At 49.9% G+C, this 16,072-nt stretch overlaps 1 protein-coding gene across 4 annotated transcripts in view; it reads right to left on the bottom strand.

The window, feature by feature from the left end:
• Positions 1-16,072, bottom strand: part of FAM193A (family with sequence similarity 193 member A) — an 81,230-nt gene that overhangs the window by 41,704 nt on the left and 23,454 nt on the right. For all 4 annotated transcript variants that reach the window (XM_019658031.1, XM_019658030.1, XM_019658028.1 and 1 more), the window contains 3 exons: positions 12,514-12,748; positions 7,119-7,243; positions 1,823-1,970 (listed from right to left, as the gene is read on the bottom strand). In XM_019658031.1, coding sequence (XP_019513576.1) covers positions 1,823-1,970; positions 7,119-7,243; positions 12,514-12,748 — 508 coding nt within the window. The remainder of the gene's footprint in view (positions 1-1,822; positions 1,971-7,118; positions 7,244-12,513; positions 12,749-16,072) is intronic.

The raw sequence follows: 16,072 nt of genomic DNA on the forward strand, positions 1-16,072 counted from the left end.
TGCACCCCAGCGTTTCCTTTTGGTAAAGAAAGCGCTCTCTCTCTCAAATGTGACCTATGGCCGCCACGTCACCCATTTTCACCCTTGTAAGCACAAGCTCATAACCCTTCATCTAAATGATGTGGATAATTTTCTAGGCAAACACCAATTTGTAAGGTGTTTGTAAGGTCACTCACGAAGCAAAGAACCCAAAATGGATTAAGAAATACAATGTAAACTGAAAGGGTAGTAAAAGATTAATAGTCCTTGTTCCTCCTCCCTGCAAAAATGAATCAGGCCCCAAAGTTTTATGGTACGTTCTATCACATTCTCTATGGATCAGAAAATTTAAATTGTTCTTGAAATTTGAAAAAACATCGCAAGTTTCTCAATTCATTCTCTGAGACTAGCACAACTTTCATATAAAACAGTAAAACAGACAAGACCTCAAGGACAAAAACTCTATTATATCTCAGAATACAGCTATAAAAATCCTAAATAAAAATAAATCCAATAATGGATTTAAAATATCATAATCTAGATGGGTTTAATCCCAGGAACGCAAGGTATCTCAAAATTAGGAAATCTAATCTGTTAATTCTTTTAGAAATACGTAAAAGAAGGAAAAATATACAATCTAATATCTTTTTTTTAAAACAAAACAAACAACTCTAATAAGCTAGCTAAAAAAAGTGAAACTTCTCAATTTGCTAAAAAGCACCCAAATCTGTGGCGAGCAGCAGTGTGACGTGTCCAATCCCTTTGAAGCCAGGCACTGACAAGGCTGCTGCTGCCACACTCGGCTCATGTCCTGTGATGAGAGCTGAGCCCGAACAACAGAGTTCAAATGCTGGAGACGGGACAAAACTACCAGTATCTGTAGAAGACATCGTGGTCTCCCAGAAATTTCCAGGCGATCAGCTCAAAAACTCCTAGAGAGTTAACAGGGAGCCTGGTGAGATGACTGGACACAGTGTAGCCCGGCTTCCTTACACACCAGCAACCAGTGTTTAGGAAATGGATTCCGCCATGTGAGACGCCACTCACCACAGCCCCAAACTATAGAACACTTAGGTGTGAACTCAGTAAGAAGTGTATAAACTGTGACACCATAATGCAGGACACAAAAGCTGGCGTACGGAGACCTGCGGCACACTCTCGGACGGGAAGATGCGGTGTTGGTGCCACGTCTCCCTTTACATTGTACATACCTGCAGGTTTTAGGAAAAAACTCTTCCTTTTACAAGTAGCTATTACTACTGCACGTTTAGGAAATGAATTTAACAGAGGCGGGCAGGCAGATGCCGTCTGAAAGCCCTGCACCATGTCACCTGGGGGGCTCTGGCTGACCAGCCACCCCTACCCTTCAGGCTCCCCCTGCAACGAGAACCCTGCTTCTCTGTCCTCCACCATCCCTGTAAGCCACCTGCCCAACACGACCATCTGTGTTCACATCTGCACGGCCTTTCTAGCCAGTTATGGGCAGACAGAGAACGGGCTCTGAAGGTCACACTAGTCTGTGCGTCCCCAGGCTCTGAATGGCAGAGTGTTCAGTGAATGGTTCCTGTAATGACAAGACTCAGCAGCGCCCAACACCCCAGAGGCTCCTGCAGGTGACAGAGCCTGGGCAGCAGCCTGTGAAGTGACGATGGGCATGACCAGGTCCATGCTGACCTGACCCGCTGCTGCTGCCCCTGCAGGAGCAGCTGGGCGAGGGCCATCGTGGTACCTCAGGGGTCTCGAATCCCTCTGGGAATTCCTTCCCAGAGGGAACCCCCCTTCCCCGGCCCACGCACCCTGCACGTGGCGGGCTCTGGCGATGCGCCCGGTGGTGCACACTGACCTGCTCGTCAACGTAGGCATCGATCCTCCTCTGGCACTCCAGCCACTCCTCGGCGACCCTGCGCAGCTCCTCCTCGGAGCGCTGGTACCGCTGCAGCAAGGTGCTGTAGGTGTCCTCGTTGCAGGTGTCATGTGTCGTGGTTCCCAGCCTACGGAGAGAGGCCTTTCAACAAAAGAAAGGGGTCCAAAGGCTCTGGGCCAGCGACCAGAGAGATTTGCTTCTGTTTGTCACCTCCCCTCCCAAGTGACAAGTGGGACAGCACTGGATTACTAAGGACATGCGAGCCGCCCAGAACAGCTCAAAGAAGTAATAGCTCCTAAGAAAAAAATTAGTGAATATCACTGTTTTAAAAAGACTAGGGCCTAGCCATCCAGTGTGCTAAATGTGGGTGGTGAACTACTTACTCTTCCCTAGAGAAATATACTCACCTAGAGAAAACAAAACATTAAAGGGGAAAAACAGAATTTGGGCCTGGCTTTCAAATTAAGTGAAACAGAAAATCCGATTCAAACAAAGAAACTGAATTATACTCATTCATTCTATATTATGTCTTGTTAACAAAGATGGTAAGATGGCAAATAAACAGAAAACAAAAGGCACACATACAGGTAAACAAAAACGCCTACATTTCTGAGAAAGAAGATGTGGGGAAGAGGGTGGCCGGGGAGAGCTGGGGGAGACTGGGCGGGACGAGGGAGGCCAGCGGGTTCTCATCACAAGCCATTCATTTTGTTAATATCTAAATGTATCAACGTTTGAACCAAAACAACTGTAATGAGGCCATTTTGACAAGGAATTTCAAAATCAAAGACAACATTTATAATCGCCCAGGAGCACAATGACGGTGTACAGGTAACAATCACTGTTGTTTATATAAAGAAACGGGAAGCCACCCACTGGGGATCAATGCCATACACGATGGCCCATCTAGACAAAGGGACTCTACGCAATGACTCATTACACGCTCATTACATGCTTTACAATCACTTCTATTCATTCGTATACACACATATACACACACACTTACACACGTTTTGACATGGAGATATGCCCCTGGTAAGTAAAGGTAATGACTATGGCATCATGTTAAGAAAGTGTGTGGGGGTGGACACAGGACAAAAACCTAAAAGTACCAAATTACTTATGGTACCTATGCCTCTTCATGATTTTCAGAATTTTATTGCAATGATAACTGAATAACTTTACAACAAAAATACACAATAAAACGATTTTAAGTGATTTTAAAATTAGGACCTTTCAGAGGATCCAAATGGCTCCTTCTTCCCTGTAACCTGTGTCCATCCCTGGAGGAGTCACACTTGTGATGACTGTGTGAACACGGAGAGCTTACACACGAACTGGTGGTTTCAGAAGCTACCTACCATGTGTCCATCTGTGAAATTCTCTTTAAAGAGGGGGCAGGCAGAAATCAGACTGAGAAGTTGTTTAGGGGATCACAGAGGAAGGAAAGAGAATGGTACAGGCCCGTACGGTGACTGAGGCTCTCTCAAATATCGAGGCCGTGCTATGGCTGTTTCTGCCTCAGGAAACAGAACCCAGAGGCTCTTTGAGGCTCATCTGGGCTCCGTACTGCGCCTGGGAGACCCCAAGGCCTGAGAAGTCTTCTGTCTCAAGGCAGAGCTGCCAGAAGTAGCCGTTTTCTCCCCACTCCTGCTCTGGCAACCTTGCTCATCACAAACCCGTGTCCACTCTTCACACAAGCCACCTTCTACGTAAAGCTACCTGCCCCTCTGCACCGCCTGGCAAACTGGGATGCTGGGGAGCAGCGGCTCAGCCAGCAGCACTCGTTGTCCCACTCCCACCGGAAATGAGAGCTCTCCTGTCGCACACGGAGATAAGTTGGCTTTGAATCAGCACAGGATTTGCCTCGGGGGGGTCCTGAGCCATCCCTGGTGAGGACAGAGCACAATCTGTAGGCACAGGGCTCACATGCGGGCCAAGCCGGGCTTGACTCCAGAGGAAACGGGGCCCCGGGAATGTCTTCGGGTCAAATGACAATGGCTCAGAAAACAGGTTACCACCTGAACATTAACTTGGCAAAACCACAACAGCACCATGGAAAGATACTCATGCTAATATCTATTACAAATAATGTGTGTGAGACAATAAGTGATTCGGATAATAACAAAATCAGTTTAAGTTCATCTATGAGCCTAATTAAATTTTCCCTATCAATTAATATTGTATATTAAAAATAAAGATGAACTTGGGTCATGGCTCCTAACATTCACAACAGATAAGCAGACAAAGCAAAGCTCCTGGCCTTGCCACAGGGATAGCGCGGAATCTGCAGGAGCTTCTGGATCCTGCCACCAACTCCCAGGTGGCAGAGAAGGAGGACTGGGCGCTCCGTGAGTGGCAGGCTGCAAGACCCAGACCCCAAACTACAGGACAAATGGCTCCAGTTCTTTGACAGACAAATTTTAAAAGGAAAGGGGGTGGGGTTGGGGGGCTTGCAGATTAACAAATCTCGAAAGACATGGAAAGAAAGATGGGGACATGAGGGTCACTGTTTAATGGTGACAGTCTCTGGGGTGATAGAAAATTCTGTAAATAGATACTGGTGATGGGTGTCCAACACTGTAAATGTAAAAATATTACTGAACTTTACACTTAAAAATGGCTAAAATGGGGCTGGCTGAGTGGCGTGACGGTTAAGAACTGGCTTGGGAGGCCAGAGGGCCCCGGTTCGGATCCCACATGTGAGGGCCAGTGACACAGCCCTCCACAGCTAAGATGCTGAACAACAGCTCAACCTGGAGCTGGGCTGCTGTGAGTCGCCGGCGATGGCGTAGGCTGCAGCCCCTGCTGCAGTGGGTGGCCATGGGCTACTGTGTGTAGCCAGCAGCCAGCGTGAGCGGCCAGCAGCCAGCGTGAGCGGCCGTCCAAAAGCCGACGACTGATCTGCCTCACCCGGGAAGAGAGCAATGATGGTGCCAACTTGGGCCAGTGAAGCAACGTCCTCCACAACTAGACTGAAGAACAAAACGACAGCAACTTGTCTGTTCCCCTTCCCCCAATTCCCCAGCGCTGTTCCCATCCCCCCAATTCCCCAATAAAAATCTTTAAAAAAAAAAAGTCTAAAATGGTAAGTTGTATGTTATAGTTATTTTACTACAATTTTAGAAAATTAATGTACTATATACCAATAGCCATTGAATTGTACACTTTAAATGAGTGGACTGTACGGTAGTGAATTAATTCCAATAAAGCTGTTCAAAAAAGAGAAATAACTTTCATAACTAAAAACCAGGCAGGACTATGGAAATGCACAGTTGAGTGACAAGAAAATAAAGAAAGGGCTGAGTGTGACTGCAGAGCGACGGGGCCCCCAGGGGACTTACTTCTAGCTGGCCATGTGGGTGTGCTGGGCGGTACCTAAAGGAGGGATGTCCGCCTGCTAACAACTCATTAAGCGATACATTTTCACTAAGCAATACATTTGCTTTGTGTGGTTTTCTGTATCTGTATTTTACTTTACAATAAAGCTAAATACAGGCCAGAAAGCAAGTGTCAATGTTAAATACAACTACGATTTTATGTGCGGCAGATGCTGTCAATGTCAGGGGGTGGTGTTTGTATGTAACTTGTTGCAAAACTTTTGTGAGTTAGGTGGACATCGACACTAGAAGCTCAAATCTGACTGACTCTCGGTAGGACCAGGGAATCTTCGGGGAGCTGACAGAGCCGCCCCCTTCCTCTGGTGTCCCAGCCGTCCTGGGGGCTCTGCTTCCCTCCTCACCAGCTTCCATCCCTCTCCGGCTCCTGAAAGCGATATTGCAGCTAGACCCAGAACTAACATTTGTACTAACACACTGTCCATCTTTGCAGTCCGACCATCATTTGCAGCGAGTGAATGGGAAATCGAGAACTAGGGCAGAGAGAAAGCGTGGAGTTGCGTAATATAATATATTTCAGGTTTCTGTCAGCCACACACAGTTGGAGGACAGGCCCATCAAACTCAATGCCTCACCAGAAGAAGAAAAACGAGGCTAAATACCCGGGATTCTTGCTGTAAGAACCCCTCCCTGCCAAGACCCACGTCTCTGTAAAAAGTGCTTCTGCTGGGTTTGAACGTCATAACTGAGGACAAAACCAGGTTCTGCATTTCAAACTCATGGCTCTGACCACTGTCCTGACTACTCCGAGAGGGTCGCAGTGAGGACAAGTCTCCAAGAATATACCATGAAACGTCATCAATGCTGTCAGAGTGGGCACAGAAGAGGTGGTGGTGGTCAGGGACCCACTGGAGTGCAGGCCAGGCCGCAAAACGCTGTTCTGAGCTCCTATCCCCAACCCGCTCTAGTAACTGCTCATAAGACTACTCCTCCAGCGGTGAGGGCGCAAAGTGGGAACAGTTAAGGCCACTCTAACAGGATTTAGGAATGTAGAAAACAAAGGTTCCTCTACATGGGTTTCAAGGGGGAAAAAGAGCAACTGGTATATATGTCAGCTACAATAATTTATTTACTTAGAAACAATTTCCCTTCTTTGTGAACGTGATCCAATACACTTCAATATGGACATTTAAAGCACAGTGACTCCATGCGTGCTGTCCCTCTGTGGTAAGCAGGAAGGACAAAGCCACGAGGCCTGGCTCGGCCCTGCAGTGACGGCGGATCCGAGGGGCCTCCTCCCAGCGGAGTCTTGTCACTGCCCCCATCACGAGGGGAAATGCCCCACTGCTGTGCTTGGCACATCATCTTGGCACATGAGGGGACATGCTGTGGATGACCCACACCAGTAACACAACCCAAGCCGTGGACAAACACGCTGTGGGAACATTTGAGACACGAAACGGTGGCTAATCCCTCCTCAGTGCCTAGGAGCCTCCCCAGCACCTCAGACCCATGCCGGAGCCCTCTTCCCACCTCCTGCCCACTCCCCATCTCCCCTCCCTCCTCCCCTCCCCATTTCCCTCCTCCCACCCCCTTTCCCCATCTCCCCTGTACACCAAGGGCCACAGCACGGACTACACCGCAGCAACCTAACCACACATGAGTCTTAGCAAGGTAAAATGCTATGTTTACCACAGGTTTTAATTTTACTTATTCATGAGGAATTTGTGGTGTTAAATCTCAGTACCATTACTGTTGGGTTTGTTATTTTAAAGTTTAATCATATTACTCTTGGGGTTTGGAGTGTTCTGCCCAAACTGTATTTTCCCCAAAGCCTGGTGATTCTCCCAGCGAGAATATCCACGCTGCAGTGGTGTTCAGGTTCACAAAGGCCCTGCTGTCACAGCACGGGGACACAGCAGATGAAGGCCTAATACCTGATTTGCGACAGTAGAGCTGGCAGGTTGCTCTGGAGAAGGGGCTCCGAAAAGACCAGGTTTTCAAACAGGTGCTTATTGTGCAGCTCCCAGGTCACCTGGAACTTCTTTAAGTGCTCATTTTCCTAGTTAAAAAGATAAAGAAACAGAAAATGCACTGGGCTGAGGAGGACCGAGACTCCAGGGTTCCCTCTCCCTCTCTCCCGCCCTGTTACACAGGCCGGGAGGCTTCTGCTTACGACGACAAGCTGTGGTCCCTGTCCGTCCCAAAGCCGGCACTAACGGAGGTCTCTGCCTACACAGACACGGGCCCAGCTTCCCTTCCAAACCACACACAAAAGAAAGGGGTGACAATTCCCACACAGGTGAGGGAGGACAGAGAAGGAGAAACAAGAGCACATATCTGGTAGTCATTTCTTACAGCTGTGCTTGCAAAATGTACCGAAAGGCCAACCAATTTAAATGCACGTGAGTCCTTCGATGCCCAAGGACGTCATTGTCTTGCCTCTCCTGAGGATCTGCCATTCTGACAGATGCGAGGAGCTTCTCCACCAACGACACTCGTGGGTGGAGTCAGGCCTTTCGCTTCCCTGGTAAATGCAGGCAGACTCATCAGTTACTTTAGACAACTTTCAAACATCTGGGAGTGAGCTGGCCATCAAAGAGCAATGTCCACTTGTCCTCAACACAGGTGACCAGGACAGACGGTGTGGCCTTCCCTGAAAGCAGCGTTCCCTTTTTAGCAGATCTTCCTACAACCATGCACGCGTGACCCCACGCTTCCGCCTGCAAGTTCCACACACATACTTGTGTTGGAATCACCGTCTGTTCCTGTCCGCGGGCTCCTTACCTAATGACTGGCCCCTGGAAACTGCTCAGCATAAAAACCATCCCTGCGTGATGTCGTTTGCAGATGGCTCGGTGACTACATTTAGTGGTCTGTTCCTGTTTACAATTAGCCAATCGGAGATGATCACACCTGGAGATGTTAGTAAATGACCTAGACATGAAGATTCTGTGACGATTCCGTCATCTTGTCCCCTGGCTGGCACAGGGGGCTGTGAGAACAAGTAACCAACCCGTGCCCGAGCACATGTGATAATGTTGGGCACAGCAGTGACACTGCTGTACCACGCGCATAGGCCAGCTCTGCTAGTCACAGCCCACCTCACACACTGAACATGGAGGAGAGGTTCAGCCAGGACCTGTGACATACAGAGGCTCCCTCACATCCTCCTCGACGCCGGCAACATCACAGCGCCCGCTCTCACTGCACCCTTCACCCAAACACCAGTGCCTCCCACAGCCGAATGCCTCATTCATTTCACACCCAGCATCTCTCAGAGCCATTACTCAATGCAGGAAAGTTGAGCATGGCAGAGACCAGGCCTGGGACCGATAAACTCAGCCCCTGCAATGAGAGGGTGTCACCGACAAGGTGCTTGTAGTGACATGACCACAGACGAGTGGGGAACGTACACGTATAATGGGCTTCACAGGGACCGCTCTGCACAGGCTCTGTGCCAGCTACAGGGACAGGAAGTTGAACGCAGAGGCCCCTGCCCTCCAGCAGTCCTCAGGGACACAGGAGCAGGTGGTGGTCTGATGTACGATTTGTCTCTCCGATGAAGAACATGCAAGAGCTAAGGCAGCAGCAGATCAGGCACTGGCCAGCGAGGGGACACAGCAGCCCCCCCACCCCCGGCCCCGTAAATCTTTGGGACAGAGCCAATAACCCGTCTGCCAGCCTGTGAGCAGTGAGTTACAACACGGGGGCCACAGCTGCAGCTTTCCGGACTGACGTTCACTAAACGTAACAGGGTGAAGACTGATTTCTGGAGACGTTCAGCGTATTTTATGAAATCTGAAGTTATGAGGCCAGATGAGGCTCGAGAGAGAAACAGCAGGCCCCAAATCCATTTCACAACCTGAAACCAACAGTAGTAACCACACGTGCTGACAGTGGGGTGCTTCCTGCAGGCCAGTGCTGTTCTCTGCACCAGCAATAACCTTGAACTTGGGGCTGCCGCCATGCCCCACCCACAGGCCAGAAACAGCCCACAGAGGCTGGGCAACTTGCCCAGGGCGTGCGGCACGGTGCTGTCATAGCTGCTGTAAGAGGCGAGCCTGTGAGGATGGCCGAGCCTCAGTGCCTCTCTGGAATCACCTTTCTATGCGCGTGTGCCCCACGGATCCTGCAGGGTCAGGACCGGTGCTGTCTCTGGAGAAGCCAATGGAATCAGCAGAGAATCAGACGGCTGGATCTGCACAGCACGTGAACTTGCGGCTTCATGGGTAACAACTGGTCATTTGTGGCCAATCATCAAATCTGAGCTTTCCAGCAAAAAAGAGAACTTTGGAAAGCTTGCATCTGCCACTGTGACCACTGAAGGCCTTCCTGGCGAGAACCATTTTTTATGCTGAGTTCCGTGTTGTAGGACCTGCACAGTTCACTCAGTGAACCAGTGTTCTCCAAACGACCAGCGTGCGTGGTCACAAAACCACGCATGAGCAGGTCCATGCGAAGTGCGAGCCACACCCTGTGGGTGCTGGTGTACAGAGTAGGGTCGGTCGGTGGTTTGGTTTCGGAAGCACTCTGCAACTCCATGGGTGCTGGTGCACTCTGAAAGAAGCGTGTCCACAGCGACCCAAAGGCTGGTGAGACAGTCTTCCCTTTTCCACACATGCATCTGTGTGAGGCCCAACTGTCTTCCACTGCTTCTGCCACAACATCCAGGACACCAGGCCGAGTCAGAGCAGGTATGAGAAGTCAGGTGTCCTCTATTCAGCCAGGTCCTCGAGATTTCCAAAAATGTCAACGACACCCCCCTCCTTCTTACTAAGTATATTTTGTTTTGGAAAATAGCTATTTTTTATTTAAAATTTGCTATTTATATTATATAATAGGCTTATTATTATTTTTTTTTTTTCTTAGCTGAGCCATCCTGCTACCTGTTGGCAGCTCAGCGGCTGCTCAGCTCGGGCTGGGACTTGAACCGCTGTTGCTCAGAGCTCAAACTCTTGAGCGAGCTCTTAACCAACTGAGCCACTCGGCCGGCCCTTAGGCTTATTACTTTTAAAGTAATTTGGTATTTTTAAATTTCTCTTTTAATTTCAATACAGTAAATACTGACAGATCAAATCCACACAAATAAGAGCTTTTGGGGTCCTCAGTTTTGAAGTTCCAAGAGCCCCAAGTCCACAGCTGATGAGGACTGCTGCTCTGAGGCACTGACCTTGTCTTCTCTTAGCTCTGTGAATTCTTCCCACGGCAGAGAGCACGCATTGGGCCTGGAAGGATGCTCTCATAAATTTATGAACCTCCTTGGATCCCGATTTGAACACCCCAACCACAAGAAGAGATTTTTGAGATAACTGGTAAATGTTTATATGGACGGGGGCGTTAGTCAGTAATGAGAAACCGCCATCGGGCTGTTGGAGTGACAACGTGCTGTGCCTGCATAAGGTGACGTCAGCCTCCAGAGTGATCTGATGCCACCTGGCTTTCCTGGTCACCTGGGGCCACTGCGAAGTCACTTCTAGGCTCGAGCTTTTCACACCATGCCAAGAGCATGTGTTCAGACCACACACTACGTGGCAGCAGGCAGGCTTCCTGCTGCACAGTCTCGGGGGGGCTGTACTCCCCCCACCCAGCCCTGGTCACAATGGGCCTATACCCTTGTGGTCCTTCCAGTGTGGAGTCTCTCCTCACCCTGATACTGAGGTAAGGTCATTTGTGGTCCCCAGATGAAGTGCAGGCCCCACCCTGGGATAGACTTAGGCTGTACCCCACCTCCCAGGATGTTAGAAGGAATAAGCGGGTGAATGTTGGGTTTTAAGCACATGAATTTCCCAGCCCTGAGGCCTCTTGCCTCTCATGCCACCTCAGCAATGTGCTTTCAAAGGCTTTACCTTGTTTTAGTTTGTTATCAGAAATTCAGTTGTTTCCGTAGGACGCGGAAGAGTTCAGGGTACCTCACCTGCTATACCGCTGGAAACCAAAGTTAGTAACTCCATGTGTAAAGAACATGAAATGAATCACTGATTTTGTGCTTAAAGCTCGTGAGTTCTTTTCAAACCACAAGAACACATTTCTATGTAAACTGCTAGGAATTTGCTCCAATAAGTGTGGGTCAAATTAATTTTTGTCATAAAACAGCACCCTGCTCCGACTACCCGAGGGCCTCCATGGAGGCGGCTGTCCTATCCTCTGTGAGCACCAGGTTCGGGCAGGCAGGAGACGTACCCAACCGTGGCTCCTGTCCTCCGAGACTCGGGGAGGGCTACAGCGCTGTCACAGAGGAGGCGGCACTGGATCAGATGCTCAGGGGGAAGCGGGGGTAGAGGGGGTGTTGTAGAGATGCAAGATGGCAGAGTGGGACACCAGAGGCGAGCCGGCCTGCTCGGTGACTGGGTCCTCTTTTCTTAGACGCAGGCCCTGAAGCAGAGGTAACTGCGCTCTGCTATCCTGACAGTGGACGCTGTCCTCAAGGCTTCACAGAGTCGCTTAAGGAATGGCAACGTCTACTGCAGTGGTGCTGGAGGGAGTCCCTGAGCCCTCCAAAATTACTCTGTAAAATCATGTGTATATAAATTTTTCTGGCGAGAAGGTCAATCAACTTTAGAATCACATAAAGATGATTACCCCTAAAATCTTAGGAACCACTGGGAAAGCACCCAACACTAGCCTGGTGAAGCACAACTTAATACAATTTAAATGATGATGAAAAACTCCACAGACCGTTAATAAATGGGTGCTTCTGTGACGGTCAAGACACCACAGGCTGGTCTCAGGGGACAGTGGTCGCCTTCCAACTGGCAGGTGCTGAGGCTGCCTCGGATGGACCCCCAGTTCACCCAGTTCCCAGTGACTATCCCTGCGGACCCTGTCCTCTCACTCACCTGTGCTCATTTACTTCTGGAGGTGGGCCCAGACCCAGGGGGACACTCTGTCCCCTCTACTAGGACCGTGAGATGCCTGCAGGGTGTGGACAGCGCCTTACTTCACTCTGTGAGCCCATCCATAACCCGCTGGGCTTAAGTGATCAAGGACTGAAAGCCTCCGGGGGCTGTGACAGGCCCCGTGTTATCCCCCCACATGAGCCCGTCCACAGCTGGCACTACAAACCACATGTCTTTCTTGTCCCTTCATCGCGCACACTGTCCTCACCTCACCCCCTCCCCATGCCTCGCTCCCTAGGCCTCGAGCTCCCCAAACAGTGTTTCCATGGTGTGTCACTGTATGTCAACCCACTAACACTTTTGTCCAACAGCAGAGAGAGAGGGGAGTTGGCTCTGTCCTGCCGCCTGGAGCTGACGGGGAGGGGGCTGAGGGCGCGTCACCCCACCACACAGTCCTCCGTTCCCAGCGAAACACGGGTGGGCGCTGTCTCACCAGAGTGCCCAGGAAGGTGCTGATGGCGCGGGCCGCCTGGCAGAGGGCGCCGTACTCCTCGAGGAGCAGGGACACGAACTGGTGCGCCTGCGGGGGGCCCTGCAGGGCGGCTGGCGCCTTCACCCTGGACACGGCTGACAGCTGCCGGAGCAGGCGCACCTTCATCTCCAGCACGTACTCCCGGGCCTGCTGCTCTAGCCGCTGGTACAGCTGGTAGGGGTCCCTCTCGCAGAGCCTGCAAGGAGAGAGAGTCACCGTCACTCGCGAGCCCAAGGTACCCTTCATGGGCTCCTTTATATCCAAGAGCACCTTCCCTGAAGCCTTTCCCAGGAGCCTCCCCTGCACGACCACCAGCACCTTCTCATACCACGAGAGGTGCAGTCACCCCACTCAACAGATGGGGACCTGGGCCAGAGTGGCAGGCACCTCCCCAAGTCATCACTAACAGGCAGAATCACCGACATTCATTGAGTTTAATCTGCGCCAGAGATGTCTCTCACACGCGTTAACTCAGTCACCCCACGATGAGTGCTGTCTCTCACATGTGTTAACCTCGTCACCCCATGATGGGCGCTGTCACACGTGTTAACTCAGTCACCCCATGATGGGCGCTGTCTCTCACATGCGTTAACTCAGTCACCCCATGATGGGCGCTGTCACACGTGTTAACTCAGTCACCCCCCCGATGAGTGCTGTCACACGTGTTAACCTCGTCACCCCACGATGGGCGCTGTCACACGTGTTAACTCAGTCACCCCACGATGGGCGCTGTCACACGTGTTAACTCAGTCACCCCACGATGGGCGCTGTCACACGTGTTAACTTAGTCACCCTATGGTGGGTGCTGTCTGTCACACGTGTTAAATCTGAAGGCCACACAGGCTGGGTGAGTTGCTGGAACTCTCACAGCCAGCAGGTGGCAGAGTGGACACACCAGCAGCTGGCTGGAGCTGTGTCTTCTCAACCACTGGACTACTGAAAACACAGAAGGCTAAAGACAATAATTTTTTAATGCTGACATGTTAACAGGTGAAGAAAACTATTCCAACAGAGTGATTCCTATGTGGAGAATTGCAGCAGACTGTTCCTTCCTTCTTTCTAGGAATTCAGTATTTAATCCAAATGGGCTTTATTATTTCTATAATCAGAGGAAACTTAGAGACAGTATATCTTTTTAAAAATGCTAAAAGTATATAAAATTTGTAAGGCAAAGAGCAAGAAAAACATGAATGTGTGCCCTCCTCCACAATGCCGTGGTAACCTTTTCATGAATTCCTTTACTAACTTGGAGATAATCTACTTTCCAAACTCGTTCTGCAGGATTTGGCTTTCCTTTAAGTGCGCACTTCTAGGAGCCCCTAGATGGGAGCCTAAAGCCACCAAAGCAACAACTCCAATAATGTCTGCCTGTAGCCCATCACAGGTGGACCTGCTGTTAAGACACGAGTTGTAAAATGCATTATGCTCCAGTTGCTGCGTTTCATATAATGGATCCTTTCACCCGCTGGCACCACATCTGGTCAAAAGAGAAGAATGCAAGTTGTCACCTATCCCATTTTAAAATTACCACATCACCTCTGTTGCAGAAGACACGAGCCAAGTAAAATGCAGCAGTGGAACATGGGACACCTTATATAAAACATGGCTGGTCAAACGGTAAAAATTGATGGGATTCCCACTGTGGTTAGTACATTTCAGAATGATAATAAATTAAATTTTCAGCTTAACAATCTAGTATAATGTCCTCTGAAACAGAATGTATTTCATCTGTTAAAGGAAAGCCACACAAGACTCAAATGATACAGGGACAATCAAACTTACAAGTGGACTGAACGCCTCCTTCTTAGTTCTCTTAGCATGGTGACATTAGACACATTTTAGTTTATTTCGTTGTCCATTTCTGTATCTTACAAATTTAATGAAATGACCGTGTGGTACGTTTGCAAACAGATTTTGTTAAAGTTCTACGACCAAGAGTCAGGAATGTGCTGAAGATACTGGGGAGGCTCACGCGTACATCGCACACACATGGGCACGCGTGCTGCAGGCCGTGTCTGATGCCAAAGCTGCTCCGCCCTCATGGCGCGCACAGCAAGGCACACATAATGTAACTCTAGGTGGTGGCTGTAACAGTATCAAAAAGAAAGTAAGGGGATAAGGAGTGATGGGGGAGGCCCCTTGGATTTTAGCTATGGTGGCCTCTCTGAGGAGGTGACTGAAGACTAATGTCACCTCCTGAAAAAGGAAGAATATTCGAGACAGAGAGAAGAGCAAATGGAAAGTCCTTGGGGCAGAAATGAAGGGCATGAAAAGAGGGAGATGAGGCAGGAGGAGGGGGCAGAGCCAGGTCACATAGCGTGCCAGGAGCCACAGAAAGGAGGAAACGGTCATCGGCACCAGCTGTGCAAGCGCGCCTGGCAAGGGCCTTTCCAGCCAGCCCTCTGCTGACATGCATGGGCATTTAAACAACAAAGGAGTATTCTTGGACACCAAGACTAGGAAAAACATACCACATACACCACACGCACCCCTGTAATGGGGGCATGGACTTTTTCCATTCTTCAGTGTACTGCATTGTTGGAGTAAGGGCAAACCTCACAGCCTCTGCCATAACATCCCTCATCTGCACGGTTATTTGCTGATGGTTTTCTTTCCATTGTCTGTTACTTGAGCCTCTTCCTAAACACTCGTAAGCTGTGAAGCCACGGATTTGATGTGCAGGTTATATATTTTTTTCTTCATACTCACCAGGAAACCTAACTTCTAAAAAAGGCACATACCACCTGGAACCATCTCATAGAACATCAGAGGCTCAGACATCCAACCCTGAACACACTGACCAAATTCATCAGCGAGTTACTGTAACCCATGGCCCACCTCTCCCATCCCAGGATCAACTCTAGTGCACATCACAGGAGTTTATGAGGCCCCCCAGGGTGCGCATCCAAAATATGAGAGAGAGACTCACGTGAGAAACAATCCAGAAATGTCTAGCTCAATTTTACTGCTTTTATTGCAACATTTCAAAAAGGGGAGAAGAGGTGCTACAAATTAAGGAAGAATAAAAATCACATCCACCTCAAATTCTGTATGGTCACGAGCATAAGGTGTCACTGAAGAGCGGACCACACCGTGAGCCAGCCTGTATGGGGACATCCGCGTGGGCAGGCCTGCCACAGCAGCCTCCACTCCCGCTGTGTGTGCGGTCTCAAGCCGCCGGCCACACGCAGCCTCAGTTTTGTCACCTCCCAGAGAGACAACTGCCTCTCCTTGCTATCTTGAGAAGGTGCTCAGTGTCACCCGACACAGTCAGCACTCAGAAGACTACGTTACTGTCAGTGTCAACACTAAGAAATGTGCCGTGTCCTTTTTCTGTGTTGCTTCATTTCTGTTACCCGGCACCGAGCATTTCATCAGAGCGAGTTTGGAACCTTACCCAGAGGGCCTGCTCCAGCCAGGAGGCCTGAAGACCCACGGTGCCCGATGCAGAACGAGCAGGCCTGCTTCCCCCGACCCTGAAAAGGGGGCCCACCCAGCAGAGGCAAGGGAGGGGCATGAC

This window comes from Hipposideros armiger, unplaced genomic scaffold (assembly GCF_001890085.2).
Source record: "Hipposideros armiger isolate ML-2016 unplaced genomic scaffold, ASM189008v1 scaffold_282, whole genome shotgun sequence".
NCBI classification, from domain to species: Eukaryota; Metazoa; Chordata; class Mammalia; order Chiroptera; family Hipposideridae; genus Hipposideros; species Hipposideros armiger.